At 44.4% G+C, this 21,709-nt stretch overlaps 1 protein-coding gene across 1 annotated transcript in view; it reads left to right on the top strand.

Moving 5' to 3' along the window:
- Nucleotides 1-21,709, top strand: part of ZFYVE26 (zinc finger FYVE-type containing 26) — a 63,823-nt gene that overhangs the window by 35,867 nt on the left and 6,247 nt on the right. Inside the window, exons 26-39 of the mRNA XM_032405389.1 lie at nucleotides 1,098-1,344; nucleotides 2,078-2,179; nucleotides 4,172-4,335; nucleotides 5,383-5,519; nucleotides 7,414-7,445; nucleotides 8,142-8,278; nucleotides 9,381-9,601; nucleotides 12,972-13,119; nucleotides 13,380-13,589; nucleotides 14,072-14,290; nucleotides 18,831-19,028; nucleotides 19,732-19,931; nucleotides 20,983-21,124; nucleotides 21,420-21,479. Of these exons, the coding sequence (XP_032261280.1) occupies nucleotides 1,098-1,344; nucleotides 2,078-2,179; nucleotides 4,172-4,335; nucleotides 5,383-5,519; nucleotides 7,414-7,445; nucleotides 8,142-8,278; nucleotides 9,381-9,601; nucleotides 12,972-13,119; nucleotides 13,380-13,589; nucleotides 14,072-14,290; nucleotides 18,831-19,028; nucleotides 19,732-19,931; nucleotides 20,983-21,124; nucleotides 21,420-21,479 (2,217 nt within the window). The remainder of the gene's footprint in view (nucleotides 1-1,097; nucleotides 1,345-2,077; nucleotides 2,180-4,171; nucleotides 4,336-5,382; nucleotides 5,520-7,413; nucleotides 7,446-8,141; nucleotides 8,279-9,380; nucleotides 9,602-12,971; nucleotides 13,120-13,379; nucleotides 13,590-14,071; nucleotides 14,291-18,830; nucleotides 19,029-19,731; nucleotides 19,932-20,982; nucleotides 21,125-21,419; nucleotides 21,480-21,709) is intronic.

The following is a 21,709-nucleotide window of genomic DNA, read 5'->3' as shown; positions in this document are numbered from 1 at the left end:
AAAAAAAAAAACAACTATTGACCTTTACCCCAGATCAATTAAAACTGAATCTCTTGGGACAGGGCCTGGCTCTCTTCCAAAGAGATTCTGAGGTAAGGATTTCAAACTACTGCTTAATAACCCAGTCTATGCTAAAAAAAGGAGTTAATTCTCTAGGTAATGAGGTCCTTACCTTTGATGTGTAACCTCGGAGACACTAATGGAAGAAATTACAAACTAGAAAAAGTAATCTGGAGAAGGGGGGTTTGGGGAGAAATGGGGCCCTCTGACACTGTTCTAATGATTCTGATTGGTAGTCATATCTACCACTCCGTGAGTATGGAACTCGCCTCACAAATAGAACAAGTGCTGGGAGAACCATCAGTATGAGCACTGGCTCACTTGTTAAGAGTTCAACTGCATAAAATGTTCCTAAAGAAGATGCACTCTTTTTTTTTTTTTTGATGCACTGTAACTAAATGGGGGGAATCCTTGAAAACTGGCAATGAGCAGAGCCAGTGGACATATTTCAAGCCTAGTGATAATAGTCTCTAGGAGTGTAGAGACATCATTTACCTCCAGGACGCTGGAGGTGCTAGGTTTAGGCAGCCTACTGATACCACCTTATATTGCTCATTCTAATTAAGCCTCAGATAAACAGAATGGTGGCTTTAAGGATCAGGTAGAGTTCAACTATACCTGGAGGTGCCACCTGTGGGTCAAATCCAGTCCTCAGCCTGCTTTTGTGAATCAGGTTCTTCTGGAACATAAATTCGTATACTCATTTACATATGGCCTTTGGCTGCTTTCACACCCCACTGGCAGAGCTGAATAGTTGCCACAGAGACTTCGTGGCCCATAAAGCCTAAAATACGTATTATCTGACCCCTTACAGAGGAAGTTAGCCAACCTCTCACCTGAAGTACTTCTTGATTGCCACCTGAAAGATTGAAATAGGAGTTCAGCCTTGCTTCCAGAAAGACTACTAGCCAGCCCTAGTAGTTGGCCATGTGCCTTTGGTCCCTGCTCCCCTTCCCCCTCCCAGTAAGAACCTTGGATTCCTTCTGAAATGTTCTAATGATTGTTTTCTTTACTCTGTGGATCTACCCTACAAACAGGTTCTGCTGACCCTACCTGAGCCACACCGGGCCAGCTACTCCCACTTGTCCTCTAACCCCCTCCTCATGCTGGAGCAGCTACTCATGAACATGAAAGTGGATTGGGCCACCGTGGCTGTGCAGACTCTGCACCAGCTGCTGGCCGGGCAGGAGATTGGCTTCACCATGGATGACGTTGACTCACTGCTCTCCAGATACGCGGCAAAAGCCTTGGACTTCCCATACTCTCTGAGGGAGAAACGATCAGGTAACTGCCAACATCCTAATGGCGGCTCCACCTGGAGGAGGAAACACCGTACCACATCCTTAGTTATAATTTGTCTTCTTTTATTATTTTGAGTTGATCAAGAGTGAAAAGAATGCACTTCCATAGAGATAGCTCTTTGCTATACAGGAGGCCTCTTGGCCTTGGAGGAAGTGGCAGGCTAACCAGAATTATAGTATGGTAGATTACCACCATGCAAACATAAAGGTTTGGGAAACAAAACATGCTGGGAGTGGTCTCTGTCTGGCCTTGGCGCAGTGGACTCTTATGTACCATCATTCTGTATTGAGGGCATGCACTGTTCCCAGGGTCACATCAGATACCACTACTACGTGAGCCGAGCCTCTTCCAGAATGAAGAAAATGAAATAATTATAGGCTGATGTTCCCAGACAGCTTTTTGTTTTCTTACTCTCTACCCTCCAGGGCCATCATTTAAATGTCTTCTATTTCCCTTTGGGCATTTTTAGATTTATTTTGTAAACTCCTAACAGCTACTTCATTATTTCATGCGTCTAAACATAGTCTGCTTTTTGAGGCGTTGAAGAAGCATGCTTGCTGTTGTCTTGGAAGTACCTCTGCCAGGCTTTTTACACCTGGCAGAATCATGGGATGACAGTCAGCAAAGCAACAGGGCTTTAAATTAAATGTCTAGCAGAGTGAGTAAAGATGCATATGGTAGGATGATATTTTGTCAGCATTTTCCCTCTCTCCAGATTCTGTGACTCACCTCCAGGAAATCAGTCAAGTTTCAGACCTCGAGACCTTGTCTAGATCCCCATCGGCAGAGTTCTCTGCCGCTGCTGCAGCTGTTCCTGGTAAGGACAGGTTCTGAGAGTTATCCATGGTTTAGGTCAAACTTGCCTAATTCTGACTTTCTGATTCTTTTGCCTCTTTTTTCATTTCCAGTTACAGTATTCTTGTTTTTGGTTCATTCCAGCTTTGTATATCCCAGAAAATTTAACAATAAATTCTCATTTGCAGTAGTATTTCTATAAGATCTCTGCAAACACTGAATTAGCAAATACTGAACCATTGCTCGTAGGGAAAATGTGTGTGTGTGTCTGTCTGTCTTGTCACTTAGATTGAAATTGAAATTGAAAACAATTCATCCTAGTAGATTTTATTTTATTTTACCAAAGAGAAAAAGAGGTTTAGAAGTGTTAAAGTGACTTGCCTGAGGCAAACCCATTAATGAGTGCCTAATGAGAGTTTGGGATTGAGACCCTGTCCAGCTCTCCTGAGAGCCGGAGCTGCTTTCACCACCCCACACTGTCCCCTACCATCTCCATCCCCCATCACCTCTATATGAGAACTGAAATAAGAAAGCAGAACATCACCTTGTTCATCCTCAGATGAGAACCTGCATGTCAGGTGTCTCAAATTATTCACTCTGCCCATGTCTACAAAGGCACCGCCAATACTGATTTTGAGGTTACGAGTAAATTTTGGTTGGGCAAATGCACAAATACAGACTCTGCTAATAGGGAGGATAAAGTATATTCAGTCCTCATGATCTTTCTGTCACTCTGCTGCAAGTTCGGTATTTATGTCTGTTACCTACACAGGGCACAGGCTCCTTGAAGGCCTCAGCCATGTCTTGATCACTCCTTCTCACCACCCCCTTCTCCCCCAGTCCCTGGCCCCTTGCACAATGGCCTACAGTCCTCAGAGGAAGCTTCAGCAAGTGTTTGTTTTGCCAACAGTCAAGGGCGCGGGATTCCAGGGGAAGATCTATGGGCACTGCAAAGAGTCAGTATGTTTTTCAGTTCTCTTTTTCTGTGACCTGCCAACCTTTCTCTGCTAGGTGACAGGAAATTTCCTTAGATACCATAAAGCAAAGATGGTGGCATTTCATGGCCGTACTTTGAAAATTAGCCATGCTTTACAGTAACCAGCAGACCTGAGGGAAGGGCTCAGACTTATAGGTATACGAACAGCCTCATGCATCTGCATGTGACAGCCTGAGCACCTTTGGTTTACTTTTTTTTTTTTTTAGCTTTTTATTGTGGACATTTTCCAATATACAAAAGTAGAATAGTATACTGAGGTCTCACATACCTATGGCCCAACTACAATAATTACCATCTCACAATGGCCATTCTTGTTCCATTATACCCTTATGCCACTACCAGGTTATTTTGAAGCAAATGCTAGATTTCATATGATTTTGTTTATAAACATATCAGTATATATCTCTAAAAGGTAAGGATATTTACAAAACAAAACCGTAACATCATCATCATACCTAAAAACGAATGATTTCTTATTATTACCAACTATCCAGTCAGCATTCACATTTCCCCAGTTGTCTCATTAATTTTTTTTTAGAATTGTTTTTTCTAGAATCAAAATCTAAATGTCCACACATGGCATTTAGCTAAAATACCTCTCAGGTCTCTCTTAATCAATTAGGTTCCCCTACCTCTTTTTTATCTGTGGAGGAAACTAGCTCATTTGTCCTGTAGAGCTTCCCACATGCTAGATTTCACTGATGGCCACCCTGCAGTCTGGGTCTCAGTCCTCTCTATATCCAGTACACTGGTTGGTAGATCTAGAAACTTGATTTGATTCAGGCTTATTTTTTGGTAAGCATATTTGATAGGTGTTTGTGTGCCTTCCATCAGGAGACACACAGTGTCCAGGTGTCTCTCTTTTTATGATGCAGTCAGCCATTAATGACCGTTAGCTGGATATATTTTTGCAGTAGAGGTTTGAAACATGGTGAAATTCTGATTTTCTCATTCCTTCTTCATTTATTAGCTGAACTATTGATAACCTTGTACTCCGACTTTGGCTCTGACTCCCAGGTGTCTCCACTACACATTCCCCCAGTCCAAGGGAGAGGAGCTTCCCAGAGAGTCAGCCCCCACCAGAGTTTGTCCCCCCAGCAGCACCCCCTGGCAGGCATCAGTGGGTGCCTGATGAGAGTGCGAGCATCTGCATGGTCTGCTGCAGGGAGCGCTTCACCATGGTAAGCAGCGTTGGTCTCCAGCTTTGCCTGCCGGGGAAGTGAAAGGAAACTGCCAGTTCATGAGCCCAGTGTTCATAGTCACCTCCTGTCCCCAAGAGGATATTGGTATTTTCAGAAGAACTACCAAATCCAAGACTTTGGGTTTAACTTTGACCTAACCACATGTATTTTCTGGATTCAGACAGATCGTAGACACCCTCAGGTAGCCTTAAATTCTAAAATCTTTGCCATTCTCATGACTAAACAGAGGCAGAGTGGCATAGCAGGAGGAGTCACCAACACCAGGAGATCTTGTTTCTAGCTCCCCTTTTGCTATAAGACAGGTGGCCTAGTAGTGGTTTTATGTACTGACTCTGGAGACAGAGGACCTGGGTTCTAATCCCAGCTCTGCCTCTTATTAGCAGTGTGACTTTTTTAGTCTCAGATGCTCACTTGTAAGCTAAGGATGATATATTATGTGGCACGTAGAGCTATAAGGACCAGCTATGATGACAAATGTTACCACACTTAGCACCGTACTGACTGGCACATTAGCTCAGGGCTGATGAGAACAACGATGATGTGATTGCTCTGTGTCTCTTTCCCCCTTATCCCCTCATCTGCGAAGGGCGTGTAATATGTCTGTCAACCTCTTAGAGTGAAATGAGGCAGTACTAATGAAAGAATCTTGAAAAAAGGACACTTTCTCGTTGTCATCAATGCCATGAAAACGTGTGATTTGCTTTGGCTGAGAAAGTCACTTCTTACGTACTGTTTTTGCTGTGTCTTCACACTGCCTCTGCAGACAGGTAGAACTTGTTAGGAACTTTGCAAAACTGCCCATCACTTGGGCCCCTTTGCCCACCATCTGAGACATACCTTTAAATGTCAGCTCTTCAAGGCAAGGACTAGGTGTTCTTCCTCAGTAGAAGCCCAAACACCTGGTATTCTTAGTAAGTTGCAGGTGACCAATACTAAAGATAAGTGGGTTGACAGGTAGACTCACAATTCCTGCAATCTCACCTTCTCTCGCTCCCTTTTTTTTCTCTTCCCAATGACACTCATCAGTTCAACAGGCGTCACCATTGTCGCCGCTGTGGCCGGCTAGTGTGCAGTGCCTGCTCCACTAAGAAAATGGTGGTGGAAGGCTGCAGAGAGAGCCCTACTCGTGCGTGTGACCAGTGCTATAGTTACTACAACAAAGAGTGAGTGTCCTATAGTGGGGCCGCTGCTTCCATTGACCTCTGCACACCCATCCTCCCCTGAGGTCGGGGGTTCTTGGAGTCTCATTGTGGAGAGCATCTCAAATCTGGAACAGTGACAGCAAGTTTTAATTTAACAGTCACACTAAAATGCCATTAACTCTACAGCAATACGTTTGACCTTTGTCAGAGAAACTTCTAAGAAAGGAAGGAAGCAGAGCTCAAGGTTCTTACATAGTATTCTCCCTGAAATCAGAACACTTGGTTCCTGACCAAGGCCATTAATCTTAGTTTGCCTCACCAATTGTTCAACCTCACCAATTGTTCAGCCACTCCTGCTTCCATTGGTCTCAGCTGGATTCAGAGGGTTATGTTCACACCTGCTGACTGTTCAAGCATCAACTTGCATCAGTTCTAATTTAGCTAGTCATCCTGGCTTGTTATCCACAACTAGAAGAGCCCCCACACCTTCCTATGCAGTTTATCTAGTAACAAATTTCAGAGACTGCTTATACCTCTGGCAAGACAGATTAAGACTGTGTTTGTTGGCCTAGTGTTGCTCAATTTTTCTTACTACTTCTAGCAGCAAAGGAGGGTGAGACTAAGCCTCCTAGGCCATCTGGGAATATGAGCCAAAGCAACTCCTCAAAAGCAAATTACTTTGAATTCTTCATGTTTTGCTTATAGATTTAAATTGATTTTATGTTCTGCTCAATAGCATTATTGAGTTTGTTTTAATATAAACATTTTTTGTCATTATTTACCATGATGATTACTGATCTCCTAGGAAGAAAGATATGCCATGCTTATATTGCAGTTTCTGTGATCCTGACATACCACTTACCTCCCTTGGGGTAGGGGACAGAAGAAATATCCATATACCATATTGCTGAGATTGGAAATGAGCAGTTAGTATTGATGGAGATCCTTTCATTCAACAATTACTCAAAAATAATCACTTCTTCCTCAAGGAGCCCCCACTTTAGTGGGGAGACCATTAACAGACCACAGACTCATTGGATGAGTGCAGTGGTGGAGCCACACCGCTTAGCCTGATGGTCAGAAGCTTTCTGAGAGGTGTGGCAACTTGTCTGAGCATTAGAGTATGAGAAGTTAGGAAAAGAAGCCAAAACAGGCATGCCCAGAAGTGGGAGTGACAACTGCAAAAGTAGGGGCAGGGAATATGTGGGTGCTTTGAGGAAGTGTAAATAGGTAGGTGGATAGGCTGAGGTATTAGCTGGCATACCTTGGACTTAAAAACCTGACAGCTGAGCCAGGAGGACTTGGGCCCAAAGGCTTGAAGCTTGCTCTTTGGTGGCATGGGCTGGGGTTGACCAGCAGGCTTCTCATGCAGGTGATAGACTTTGACAGGAGCCAGTGGCAGAGTGGGGAGGACTTTAATGAGTTGAGCACAGGTCATGGATGGCAGGAGTTGCTCGCAAGAGATAACCAGGCTAGGTCGCAGGGCTTTATCTGCTGAAACTGCAAATGTGAAATACTTCTACCCTGAGAAGCTGTGGAACAATTTTAAGCAGAAGCATAACATGACCAGATTTGCATTTTTAAAAGCTTGCTGTAGCTATAAAGGAGGGAGTAGGTTGACAGAGACAAGGATACCAATTGGGAAGCCGTTACAAAGCCTCTAGCAATAAATGATGAGGGTCCTCTCTGAGGCAGGGATGGAGAGAGAGATGGGGACATTGCAAGAGGTATTGAAGAGACGGACAGAAAATGGTCAGTGATTGGCTATGGCAGGTGAGGGACAGAAAAGAGTTTGGTTGTTTCCCTGATAGATCTTACTTGGGCAACAATGTATATGGCAGTGCTTTATACCAACTGCGAAACAAAGAGGAGAAGAAGGGATTCGGGCATTTCATTTTGCTTTCTCTGTTTCCAGTGTGCCAGAGGAGAGTCCAGGACAACCGGAAGGTAAGGCGGAATCATAGTCCTGTGTCTCTTTGTTTATATGTTCAAGTTGGCTCTTCTTTCAGGGTTTCACCTGCAACCTTTCTTTCTTCCTTGGCCAACAAGTTGGAATGAGTTGCTGTACCCTTAATACAGCAACTCATTCCAACTTGTTGGCCAAGGAAGAAAGAAAATTCTTGGCATTTCTATCAAGCTGTTTCCCTTAAAGTTTATTGTCCTGTTAACCTACCATACTGGCCCATTAGCTTCCAGCATTCAGAAGGCCAGCAACCAAAGAATTTGTCCCTGACTTTGAGTAGGTTATTTCTTTTTTTTCTCCTAGATTCCCTTTCACCACCATCCTACCTCCATATGCTCCCTCCTTCCCCCTAGGCAATCACTATTAATAGTTTGGTTCATATCCTTCCACAGAGGTTAGTTTTTAGGGTAGCCAATGAGTCAGCCCTCCATTTGAGAAGGGTGTACATTTCAGAGTTTCTTATGTGAAGCAGTGAGGTTGTATGACACTGTAACACTCATCCCGGATCTTCTGTGGGGAAGAAAGTTTGAGGTACCTAATGAGATCTCCTTAAGGAAATAAAAAGGACCAAGGAGAGAGAACAGGCAGGTATCTGCGTGCAGCTCACGCCAGTTTTCTGGCTGGGGTTACACTGGACTGCTGGTCAGTGACTGACACATGAATGACACTTCTCTTCTCAGCACCAGACAGCTCTAAGAGTGAAAGTCCTCCATACTCAGCCGTGGTGAGAGTCCCCAAAGCAGCTGAGGTGGAATGGATTTTGGATCTGAATGAGGAGGAAAACGAGCTGGTGCGGAGTGAATTTTACTATGAGCAGGTAATAGCAATAAAACTTGATGGTCCTTTGAGTTTCTTTACAATGTGTAATTATGGTAAGAAATGCAGAGATAGCTGAACACAGCCTGGCCTTCACGTGCTTAGAGTGTAATAATGTAGGAGCTAAGACAAGTAAACCAAATGAGGCAGAAAATGAAGAGCATCTTGGGAATGTATGAGACAGATCAGGAAAGGCTTCATGGGGCACCTGGGTAGCTCAGTCAGTTAAGCATCCAACTCTTGGTTTTGGCTCAGGTCATGATCTTAGGGCTGTGAGATCTGTGCCCCGCGTGGAGCCTGCTTAAGATTTCTTTCTCGCCCTTTCTCCCTGCCCCTCCCCTAAAATAAATAAATAAATAATAAAAAGAAAATTAAAAAGGAAAGGCTTCATGGAAGAAGTAGCATTTAAGATGATCCTTAGAAGAGTGGTAGGAGTATGACAAGCAGAAATTTGGGGGGAGGGGGGTGTAAGGAGAGTGAGGGTAGGAGAAGGACAAAAAGTACAAAATCAGAACATCTGAGCAAAGGCACAGTGTCAAAAATTGCAGGGCATGATTAGGGGACTGGAAATGGTTTAATCTGAAGAAACGTAGGGTGTTCATAGAGAGGTAGTAAAAGGTAGGATTGAAATGGGCAATTTATGGACAAGGCCTTGAATTCTGCAGTAGGGAAAGTGTACTTGGTCGGCATGAAGGACCATGAAAGGTTTTGGAGTGTGCTTTGGACTATTAATTCAGCAGCAGTGTGTCCAGGCTTGAAGCCGAGACTTCTCCAGCAAGGGGACTGTCAGTCCAACCAGCAATAAGGAGGACCTGCACTAGTGGGAAAAAGGAAGGAAACATGTGGACATTCCCAAGAAGTAGGTAACTCATGAACACAGCTGCCTTCTTCCCAGTATCGTGACAGAAGCTAGCAGTGCCACTTAGAACATCTGAAATCTGTTTAGTTTCACTCCTGCTTTGCCCTGGAAGTTTGGCTCCCTCCTCCAGTATATTTCAAGCCTGGTGAGCTGGGAAGAATAATTCCTGCCATCCAATGACATTTGAAGAATGCTTTGGTCCCTGAGCTCACTGTGCTTTTCTCTCTTCTTCCGCCCTGGCTAGTCCCCCAGCGCCTCCCTGTGCATTGCCATCCTGAACCTGCACCGGGACAGCATTGCCTGTGGCCACCAGCTGATCGAGCACTGCTGCAGGCTGTCCCAGGGCCTCACCAACCCCGAGGTGGATGCAGGGCTGCTCACAGACATCATGAAGCAGCTACTCTTCAGTGCCAAGATGATGTTCGTCAAAGCCGGCCGGAGCCAGGACCTCGCTCTTTGTGACAGGTAAATGGGAGTGAGTCTTGGTTCTTTTACATGGTTATCATTTCTGTCTGGCTTCTTCTCCTGGCCCCACGATGAGTTCTCACATCACCATCCTCTCTCGGAAGATGCACTGAAAATGTTGTGCATCTCAGTTTGATGACAGTGAAATGCTGTTACCGGATCACAAGTGGTCTTCCTCTAGACAGCCTGTGTCCTCTTTCCCTGGGTAGATCCTCAAAGCAGAGTGTTCTCTAGCTCTGCCCAGTCAGAAAGAAAGTCAAGACTTTGGTTAATTTGAAATTAAAATCAATTTAGGGGAGCATCTTTAGTCTCTATGGAACTTTCTGGCTTTTAAAGAAAAATGTGTCCTCCCTAAATGTCCAGTGCTTAGCCTTGGCTGGAACTCTATCCCAGTCTTGACCAAATCCAGAGTGTGGCCTCAGAAGTACTGGGTAACAGATCTATGAAGCACACTGAGGACTGGTCTATCCCTGTGTCCCAGATAGGAATCTGAGTCTTAAAGTACAAGTATCTGTGGAAAAGGTGTGATTAGGCCCCAGAGCCCTGTACAACCTGCTCTGCCTCCAATCATTCACTTGACAATTGAAACTCCCAGTTCCCAGCTTATCCACCCAGATGTGTGACTCATGTTGTATGTTCTCAGCACTCAGTCCTAGCCAGGTTTGGGAGCAGAGAGCGTAATTTTCTTTGAAGTATAAGTGCCTCAGGCACTTGTTCAGAGTATTTGCCTGCAACTCCCAAGACAGCAGAGCGAGTGCAGTGAATCTCATCTGCAGTACTTCCTAGCTCTGTAACCTTGGACAAGTCTGTTAACTGCCCTGGGCCTCAGTTTCCTCCTCTGTAAAATGGGGATGTTAGTAATATTTCTAGGGCACTTAGGATAAAATGAGAGTCTCCCTGTAAAGGGCTAAGAATTGAGCCTTTATACTCCAGAAATGCTAGTTTTATTATTTTCATTAACAAAACCAGAAGATTGAGAAAGGCAGGAGGAGGTGGGACAGAAAGTGGAAGGAAGTATAAAGGAGTTAATTTCACTCTTTCTTATCAAGAGACAATAGATTCTACATCATTTTTCAAGTTAATAAATGAAGAAATGGGTGTATGTTAAAAGTTTTTCACTTTTTAAATTGTTTTTATTTTTTTATTTTTTAAGATTTTATTTATTTGACAGAGACACAGTGAGAGAGGGAACAGAAGCAGGGGGAGTGGGAGAGGGAGAAGCAGGCTTCCCGCGGAGCAGGGAGCCCGATGTGGGGGCTCGATCCCAGGACCCTGGGATCATAACCTGAGCCGAAGGCAGATGCTTAACAACTGAGCCACCCAGGCGCCCCTAAATTTTTTTTAAAGATTTTATTTATTGAGAGAGAGAAATTAAGAGCACACAGAGGGAGAGGGAGAAGCAGTCCCAGCTGAGCAGAGAGCCCAACCTGGGGCCCCATCCCAGGACCCTGGGATCATGACCTGAGCTGAAGGCAGACGATTAACCTACTGAGCCACCTGACACCCCAAGTAAGGTTTTTTAAAATAACTGTGAAGAGAACCAAAAATCTACCAATTTACCAGAAATGGAGAAGAGGGGAAAAGAACAAAAACCACTCCATATAGCAAAAAGTAGAGTTTAAGGCAAAAATTAAAATATATCTAAATATATTTCAAATATTAATAATGTAAATGAGATAAAATCTTATTAAAAGACAAAAGTATTCAGATTGGGGAACAAAACAAATTTAACATCAAATCCTATACTTCTTTCAAAATCAAATATAAATGGACGAAATATCTACTCTAGACTGTTGGACAACAGAAATTAAGAAAGTGCTTACTTTGGAAGGATTCTCACCCCCAGATGCTGTGCACTTCTCTTGACAGTGTACAGCAATGGTTTCGAATTACACATTCTTTTTCCCCAATTCTGGATTCACACACCCATTCTAGAGGATTACTTCTTTTGTGCAGGTTTGCTGATGGTAGTGGATTCATCTCTCGTGTGATTTGCAGAGTATTTTTTCACTGTTTTTAACTCTTACTTCCTTCCAGTAGACATATAAATAAACAAATAAATGTTTAAAAACAGAACTCACATTACCTATTAAAAATGTATAATACAGGGGCGCCTGGGTGGCTCAGTCGTTAAGCGCCTGCCTTCAGCTCAGGTCATGATCCCAGGGTCCTGGGATCGAGCCCCACATCAGGCTCCATGCTCAGTGGGAAGCCTGCTTCTCCCTCTCCCTCTCCCCCTGCTTGTGTTCCCTCTCTTGCTGTATCTCTCTCTATCAAATAAATAAATAAAATCTTTTTAAAAAAATGTATAATACATTGTGATACCAAATTTGCTTTTACAATGTGTACTCTCCCTTACCCCATTCCCACTAAGTTGAAAATGACTGATGTACTAAATCCCTTTCCAGGGAAATCAGCAGATAAGTCAGAATCCACAGGTTTTTTTACTAGAATATAACATATATTGCATAATATATTTACTATGTAATATATATTGTGTAATATATACAATTATATTCAAGAACTTTGAGTGTAGGACTGTTTCAGGCAGCACTGGAGAGAGTGACCCAGTTCTCTGGGCTCTCTGTTGCTGTAAGATTTTTGCAATCACCATGTGTCAGGAGTAAGATCAAAGGTGGCAGTGCTAGTGGGCTATAGCGAGGACCTATTCTTAGCACAGGGAGTCAATGTCAAGTCCAGGAGACTAGAATCCATGTGATTGCCCAGCAGCATCCCCAGGCAGTGGTAGTGATGTGACCTCTTTACTGGCTAGGAGTACAGGCCATGTACTCTCTCCCAAGCAAACAGGGTTCTAAAGAACCAAAAAACAAGTAATTGTGAGCATCCCTACCTTGAGTATTAATATCTAACATTTAATGAGTACCTACAAAATTCTAGACTTAATCCTAAGGCCTTTTACTTGAGCTGTTTCATTTTATCCTTAAAATTCTGTTACTGTATCCATTTTGCAGATGAGTAAATTGAGGCAGAGAAGTTAACTAACTTGCCTAGGGTCATAGAGCTGCTGAGTGATGGAGTTGAATTCAGAGTCTGACTCCAGAGCCTTCTCTCACAGTGTTTATGTACCCCTCAACTCTCATTTTCACATTTCACATTGGAATTGAAATAGAAAACTTGTAAGCAGGGACGCCTGGGTGGCTCAAGCTTGAAGCAAGCCCCGCATCGGGCTCCCTGCCTCTGCCTGCCGCACCCCCTGCTTGCGCTCTTCCTCCCGCTCTCGCTCTCTCTCTTCAAATAAATTAATTAATTAAATTAAATCTAAAAAAAAGAAAAAGAAAACTTGTAAGCAGCAACTATTTTTAGTAAGATTCTGTGGAGCCTCATTGCCTTGCCCCTTCCCTCCCTGTAGCTACATCAGCAAGGTGGATGTGCTGAATATCTTAGTTGCTGCTTCTTATCGCCACGTGCCACCTCTGGACCAGATCCTGCAGCCGGCTGCAGTAACCAGGCTAAGGAACCAGCTTTTGGAAGCTGAGTACTACCAACTGGGTGTTGAGGTAAGACGAAGACAAAGTTTACTTGTGCCCAACTGTAGTGAGTTGCCTTTGCCTACCCTTGCAAAAGGCTCTTGTCATCTCTCAGTTGCCTTCAGCCATGGGGAAGTAGCGAGGGCATGACAAGTTTGCCAGTTGGCAGTAATGGTAGGTGAGGTGATGGGGAAGGAAGATGATTGGCAATAATGGGAAAGAACAGGTCTTTGGGACTTTCAGGCCTGGATTTAGGTACTTCTCACTAAAAGGAGCAGTTTTTCTTCCAGATCTCCACAAAGACTGGCCTCGATCCCACTGGAGCGTGGCACGCTTGGGGCATGGCCTGCCTCAAGGCTGGGAACCTCACTGCAGCACGGGAGAAGTTTAGTCGCTGTCTGAAGCCTCCTTTTGACCTCAATCAGCTGAGTCATGGCTCAAGACTGGTACAGGATGTGGTTGAGTACCTGGAGTCCACAGTGAGGCCACTCCTATCCTTGGTAAGAACATAGCAGGGGGAGGGTCAGTTCAGGGAGGAAGGCGGCCCAGGAGCAGTAATGACCTGGGAAAAGGATCAGCTTCCATTCAGCGTATAGTGGCAGTCCTGGCTCAGAGCTTCCAGGTTTAGATTTCCCTCATTCCATTATACATAATTAGCTAGTAACCATATATGGTTAGATAAGTAATACAAAGTCAATTTAAAAAAAAAAAGACGGAAAAGTATTTTTAAAATGATAAAAATGACATTTAATCCCATATCCAGACTTAAGTAGTGTTCAGATTTTGGTGAATTTTGTGTGTTATGTTTTTGAATGAAACAGTATTATAATACGGAGAATTTTGTATCCTGCCTGTTTTTCTGCCTTTCAAACTGTATTGTGAGGCTACTTCCACATCCATAAATATTCTTTGAGAGCAATATTTTCAGAGACTGCTGAGAATTTACTGAGTTTTCTTTTTCTTTTGCACTCTCTCCTGTCAGCAAGATGATGATTACTTTGCTACCTTGAAAGAACTGGAAGCTACCCTTCGGACCCAGAGCCTCTCCCTGGAGGTGATTCCTGAAGGGAAGATCATGAACAACACCTCCTACCAAGAATGCCTCTTCTACCTGCATAACTATAGCACCAACCTGGCCATCATCAGCTTCTACATGAGGCACAGCTGCCTGCGAGAAGCCTTGCTCCACCTCCTCAACAAGGTAGGGACACAGACCTACCTCTCAAAGTGCAGGACCTTCGGCTGGCCCGCTCAGCTTTAAGGGCCGTGGGGAAGGGGGGATTGGTAAACCCCCTGAAACTTGACACAGTGTTGAGCTATGAGATCATCTCTGGCAGAGTCAGGTCAAAATGGAAAATTCTATCCATCCAAATTATGATTTGATATATGGGCAATAAGTCTTAACCTGGATCCAGATTGCCCTTCTGATTGGCGATGACAAATTTCATCCCTTCTCCCAAAACATAAAGCAGAATCAAATCATAGTTGAGAGCATGGTCTCTGGAATTAGATGGTTGGTATAAGTGGTGTGACCTTGACCAAATTGCCGTACCTCTCAGTTTCTACACACCTCCCCACCTGCCCTGGGACTGTGTCCCACTGCGACTTAGCTGCTAATCCACCCAGAGTTGTTACAAGGGCCAGGAAACACCCATGATCCTCTATTTGGGCCCCAGATACCTAATGGAAGGAGAGTGTGCTCACCTTTTTTCTCTCTGACCTCCTCTGTCCTCCTCCCAAGGGGGCAGAGGCACCTCTGAAGTGCATTCTTTGGAGCCATTGTTAAGCAAAATCAGGATTCTGTTTCATCATGACCCTTTGGCATTCATTTTTTTTATCAGAATGTTCTCCATGAATACTTTCTGAGGAATTGGCTGATCTTTACCAAATTTCATAGGAAATTAAAGGAGTTCAATACTTTAATTTCAGTCTGCTGCCCTAATTCAAAATGGCAGCCAATGAAAGTTTACAAATGGACATATATTCTAGGATTACTCCAAGTGAAGTCAACTGTTCACAGTCATGGTAACCATACCCCTGCAGGGTAACTACTAACCGGGTTCCAAAAATAAAGTAAGAGTTATTTTACTTAGAGTTTAACTGCTAATTTTTTCCTTTTCCTCAGTTTCTAAATGAGTTTTAGGGTAAAGCTGCTTCTCCCAAGCACAGATTGAGAGTGGAAATCAACCAGTTCTGTTTCTTCTAACTGTTGACTAGTCCAGAGAGTTAAGCAGCTTACTTACTTATCTTGGTAGAAGCTGACAACAGCATTACCCTGCTTTACATTTGTCAGATTGAGGAAAGAAGCCTTCTTTTTATCTCCTATAATCAAGGTAACCCTTGAACTGAAATATCTTAATTCTCAAGCAGGTGGGGAACAACAGAAAAGCACATTGTGAAAACTCCCAACTAAATGGCTAGAGCCTGGAAGGTGTTCTTTTGCTAGCTTCATTCCCTGCCCTTTTCACCCCTTTTACCTGTCACACTGCCCCAGAGTGAGCTTTCTAAAACATAATACGTGTTATTTGTGTTATTCATAGTTCATGTTATCCTCCTCTCTGAAAGACCCTCAGGAGATCCCCGTGGCCACAAGGTGAAGTCCAAATTCCTTAGCATGCATACAGGACCCACCAAGATCAGGCCCCCTTATTTCTCCCATTTATTTTCACTGCAAGGCCTATATATGCCCCACATTCCAGACTTACCAAATTATTTAAATTTTCCTGATTGTACCTTGCCCTTTCTGACCTCCATGAACCTGCATGTGCTGTCCCCCCTAACCTAGAATACCCTGCCCCTCTTCGTTTTCTTGGAAAACTCCCGTTTATCCTTTCAAACCCTCTCTGTTGAGCATTCATAGAACGCACAAGCAACATTAGGCACCTCTTGCTGTATACACCACTGTACCTAGAATACAGCTCTGTTACTGCATGTATCCTGCGCATTGCAACTGTTTGTTTACAGCTGTGTCACCCTCTGGACCATATTTTACTTCTCTGTGTCTTCCGATGCCAGACCCAGAGCCAGTTATGAATGAATGAGTGAGTAGGTAAATAGATGAAATGGAAGTTTTTAACGTATTGCTCTTCTGAGAAATTTCACCTTCCTATGCAGCTGATTCCCCTGCCTTTTATTTTTTTTTTTTTTTTTTAAGATTTTATTTATTTATTTGAGAGAGAGAGAATGAGAGACAGAGAGCACGAGAGGGAAGAGGGTCAGAGGGAGAAGCCGACTTCCTGCTGAGCAGGGAGCCCGATGCGGGACTCGATCCTGGGACTCCGGGATCATGACCTGAGCCGAAGGCAGTTGCTTAACCAACTGAGCCACCCAGGCGCCCTCCCCTGCCTTTTAAAATCTGTCCTAAAACTTTTAGATTAGGTCTGGGTTTCTGAGTTAGGAACATCCAGAATCAGGAAAGGAGTCCTCACCCACCGTGGATGTTGTGAAAACTCAGAACTCCAGTTCTAAACAGCCCGTACCCAGTGCTACAAGGCCAACATGGTTATACTAACATGAGTTTATGGCCATTTTTTACCCTCCATTAGTTATTCATACTCCAAAGTCTAAATGCCCAGGTGATTTTTTTTTCTATGACTATGGAATTCGGGGTTTTTGGTTTTGTTTTGTTTTTTTTTAAGAATTTTATTTATTTATTTGACAGAGACAGAGAGGGAATACAAGCAGGAGGAGTGGGAGAGGGAGAAGCAGGCTTCCCACTGAGCAGGGAGCCCAGTGTGGGGCTCGATCCCAGGACCCTAGGATCATGACCTGAGCCGAGGGCAGACGCTCAACGACTGAGCCACCCAGGCACCCCAGAATTCGGGTTTATGATACAGCGTCTCTGAACCACAGATGAGCTTCAGAAGGGAGGGGATCAGTATGTGTGTGCACCTTCCTGAGGAGTTGGTCTATAATGTTTATCACTTACTCATTTATCTAAGAAATACTTATTAAAAAGCCAAGGACTGCTCTGGGCACTGTGAAAAAAAAATAGACAAAAATATCTGCTCTCATAAAACTTTATATTATAGCAGGGAGACAGACAATACAAGGTAAATAATATCTGTAGTATAGATGATGAGTAATAAGAAAAATAAAGCAGGGGAGAGGGCAGGGATGGATTGGGCAGTTTTAGAACAGATGCCCAGGGAAGGGGACACTCAGTAAAGGCCTAAAGGAGGTGGGGAGTGAGCCAGGCAGATTATGGAGGAAGCACAGTCCAGGCAAAGGGAGTAGCAAGGGCAAGGGCCGAGGTGACTTGAGCAGAGTAAGCTGGGAAAAGCGTAGGAGCAGATAAGGTCAGAAAGGTAACAGGCCCGATCATACAGGGGTCATATAGGGCCTTGTGGACGTTGTGAGGGCTTGGACTTTATGCTGAGTGAGGAAGACCACTGGAAGATTTTGAGCAGAGGAATAACGTGATGTGACTTACGTTTTACCAAAATCACTCAGGTTGATTGGTTGGCATTAGACAAAAAAGAGGCAGGACAGAAGGTAGTAGATGAGGGAGGAAGCTACTGCAATAATTCAGGCAAGTGGTAACGATGACTTGGCCAGGGCTGGACATTGAGGTGGTGAGAAGTGGCCAAATAGATGCAGATGTTGTGTGTATGTTGATGGTAGAGCCAGCAGAATTTGCTAATGAATTTGATATTGGGTGCTGAGGCAGGGGGGGATGGATTTGACTTAAGTTTTTGACCTGAGCAACTAGAAAAACAAAATTGCCGTCTGAGAAAGGAAAGACTACAGAAAGAAGAGGTTTGGAAGAAACAACCAGGAGTGTAGTTTTAGGTGTATTAAGTGTAGTAGACACCCAACAGGACATTTTGAGTAGGCAGTTGGATATAAGTTGGATATTTACTTCTGGAATTCAGGAGGAATGAACAAGGTGGAAATAGGGATCTAGACATAATCAGCAAATTGATTTAAAGCCATGAGATTATGGGGCGCCTGGGTGGCTCAATCGGTTAAACGTCTGCCTTCGGCTCAGGTCATGATCCCAGGGTCCTGGGATCGAGCCCCGGATCGGGCTCCCTGCTCAGCGGGGAGTCTGCTTCTCCCTCTCCCTCTGCCTGCCACTCTGCCTACTTGTGCTCTCTATCTCTCTGTCAAATAAGTAAATAAAATCTTAAAAAAAAAAAAGCCATGAGATTATATTAAATCACCAAAAGAGTGAGTATAGAAAGAAAAGAGAACAGGTTCCTCCTAATCCCTGAGGAAATTAGGAGGAATCAGCAAAGAAGATTGAGAAGGAGTAGCTGGAGAAGTAGAAAGAAAACCTAGAAAGGGTGGTGTCCCAGAAGGCAAATAAAGAAAATTTTTCAAGGAGGAGGAAGCCATCAGCTGTAGCAAAAGCTCTTGATAGTTCAGGTGGAAAACAAGACAGAGATTTTTAGATGTAACAATTTAGAGGTCATTGGTGACGTAAGGGGCAGTTTCAGTGGAGTGGTGGGTGCAAAAACTAGATAAGAATGGGTTTAAAAGACAATCACAGAAGAGAAATCAGAGATGGGGAGTGTAGATGACTTGGTCAAGGAGACTTTCTACTCAGCAAAGGAGAGAAGTGGAGCAGTCACTAGAGTGGGATTCTCTCATGTCTGTGACATGTAAAAAGCTAAGAAGCTAAGGAGCACCACTATAGAAGGAAGCCTAAGATGTGAGAGTAGAAGGAAATCTAGGTGGGTCCCAGACGGTGCCAGAAGCAGGCTCAAGACTTGACTTTTTGCCTTGCCCTGTTCTAGGAGAGTCCTCCAGAAGTCTTCATAGAAGGCATTTTCCAGCCAAGCTATAAAAGTGGGAAGCTACACACTTTGGAGAACTTGCTAGAGTCCATTGATCCAACCTTAGAGAGCTGGGGAAAGTACTTGATAGCTGCCTGCCAACATTTACAGAAGAAGAACTACTACCACATTCTATACGAGCTGCAGCAGTTTATGAAGGTAATAGCCCCTTCCTGCTCTCTACCTCTGTTGATGACACCCTGCCATGCGGGGAGACTGTGCAAGATGAGGGAACAAGACTGTCATTGGGTCCCTGGCCTCACTCTTAGACCAACCCTAGAGCAAATCCATGTGGCTCTCTAGCATTGTTGAATAACATTAGGATTTCCATCCCCATCCCAAAGAGGCAAACCTTAACCTTGTCAATAATAGCATTCTTCAGAATTCAAGGAACATGAAGGTGAAAAAGAGGTCTGTGGCAATTTTAAGATAAGCATGAGGCATGAATGCAGAATTCATAAGGAATGATGGAGAAGTGTTTTTAGAGAAGATGTATGAAGGAGAGGGAATGAATGTCCCCCAATCTGTCCGAGGGTTGCAAACACTAAATCACAGAGAAATTGAACCACTCAAAGCCAAAGTGAGAGCGAAGCCAAGCTGAATGGAGAATCAGAAGTATCCTTTTTGAAGATCTCTTCTGTGGTGGAATAAAGTCCTTCCCGGGAGCTCAGCCAGTCAGTTTTTTGCTTTAGGATCCCTTGGGCTTAGGAGTAACTGATACAAAATAGCTGTGCAGCTGGTGACAGAAGTGGGTGCTGGCAACCAGGTTTCATGGGTGGAAATCAGGTCAGAATTCTCCTTACACCATACCCTCCAGTATCCCTGATCTCATTTGACCTGAATGTTCATTTTCCTCTTCTAGGACCAAGTCCGGGCCGCCATGACCTGTATCCGGTTCTTCAGTCACAAAGCGAAGACTTACACGGAACTGGGAGAGAAGCTCTCGTGGCTGCTTAAGGCCAAGGACCACCTGAAGATCTACCTCCAAGATACCTCCCGCAGCACCCGAAGGAAGAAAACTACCTTCTTCCAAAAGAAGATGACTGCAGCTGATGTATCAAGGTAGCCTGAGGCTCAAGGAACAGTTAGAGTGGGCAGAAGGGCTGGAATGGGGTGTCTGTTGGTGATGAAGCCACTCTTGTCCATTCCTGAACCCTTGAAAGAGAACCACACATCTAAAGGGAATCATTTCTGGGGCACCTGGGTGGCTCAGTTGTTAAGCATCTACCTTCGGCTCAGGTCGTGATCCCAGGGTCCTGGGATCAAGCCCCGCATTGGGCTCTGTGCTCCGAGGGGAGTCTGCTTCTCCCTCTCCCTGTGTGTGTGCGCGCTCTCTCTCTGTCTCTCTCTCAAATAAATAAGTAAAGTCTTTAAAAATAAATAAATAAAGGGAATCATTCCTGAGTGACAGTGGCCAGTACAAGCCTGGAGAACCTACAGAGGAGCTCGTAGGAGAAGAGAGCGGGGGATGTATTAGGATCAGACCCCTTCCAGTAAGCAGGCAAAAGAGGTCCTGCGAGATGTTGGCCTGCCCCCGTCTCCATCTTCCTCTCACGCTCCTCCCTTCTCCCTTGCTGAGCAGCAGTCACACTGGCGTCCCGGGGGCTCCTCCACACACCAAGCCCTCCCCTCCTCTCAGTCTTTAGGCTGGCTTATCCATTCACTCCCTCTGCTTACAACACAGCATCTAAAGTAAATGCTGCACCCCGCCTTTATCGCCTTTGTAGGCCCAGTCGCTAAATATTTTATGTGTTCGTTCATTATTCATCTCTCCTCTAGCCTGTGAACTCTGTGAGGGCAGGATTCGTGTCCCTCTTGACCTCTGTTGTTGTCTGCAGCACGTAGGTGCGACATAAACACTTCCTGATTCAGGGCCTGGACTCTCTCCGGTCCCACGGAGCCTCTGGCCCCTCGGAGGCACCTCTGTACAGGGCACCAGACCACCCTTTGTGTCTTGTTGTAACTGCTCGGAGAGTATTTTGGATCTCTTCTTCCACCATATCATTTCTTTTGCCTTTTCCAATGCCATCTTCTCGTGGTGTCTCAGTCCCCCGGCTCTAGTCACTCCTGAAGCCCCTCATGAGGCTCGACTGTGCGTCTCCTGTCACCATAGGCACATGAATACACTTCAGCTGCAGATGGAAGTGACCAGGTTCTTACATCGGTGTGAAAGTGCTGGGACCTCGCAGATCACCACCTTGCCTCTGCCAACTCTCTTTGGAAATAACCACATGAAAATGGATGTTGCCTGCAAGGTACATTCGAATGTTTCAGACCTCTGACAGACTGTTCATATCTTTCAGAAGTTTACCACAATTGTTATCGTCTAGTTAGTATTTCAGTTGTTCGTTTGAAGGCTGTCTTCCCACTAGAATGTGAGCCACAGAAGGCTGGGGATCAAGTCCATTTTGATTACTCTTGTATCCCTAGTGCCTGGCACTGAGTAGAGTCTCAACAAATACTTGTTGAATAAATGGGGGCCCTCTTTCTTGATAGAGGGGCTACTCCGTAATTATTGCCTCTTTAAGCACATTTCCCTCTCCTTTTCAGGTCATGCTAGGAGGGAAAAATGTGGAAGATGGTTTTGGAATTGCATTCCGTGTTCTGCAGGTATGACTTGAATCACTCAAGATGGATGGAACTGGCCACAGTTCCATGAGAGGTTATTCTTCAGAAAACTTTTATCCCAAGGGAAGCAGATACACATAGACGTCACGAATGAAGTCACGGTGGCTATTACAGAACTGTGTCAGATTCAAGATTTTCGGGCACTTTGCCAGAAGCCAAGTAACCAATGACAAATTCATCAAGAGCTATCAAATAAAGACCTGAAACCGGGT

Source organism: Phoca vitulina, unplaced genomic scaffold (assembly GCF_004348235.1).
Source record: "Phoca vitulina isolate PV1807 unplaced genomic scaffold, GSC_HSeal_1.0 scaffold7, whole genome shotgun sequence".
NCBI classification, from domain to species: Eukaryota; Metazoa; Chordata; class Mammalia; order Carnivora; family Phocidae; genus Phoca; species Phoca vitulina.
The sequence above is the reverse complement of the archived record's forward strand: the minus strand, read 5'-3'. Positions and strand labels throughout refer to the sequence as shown.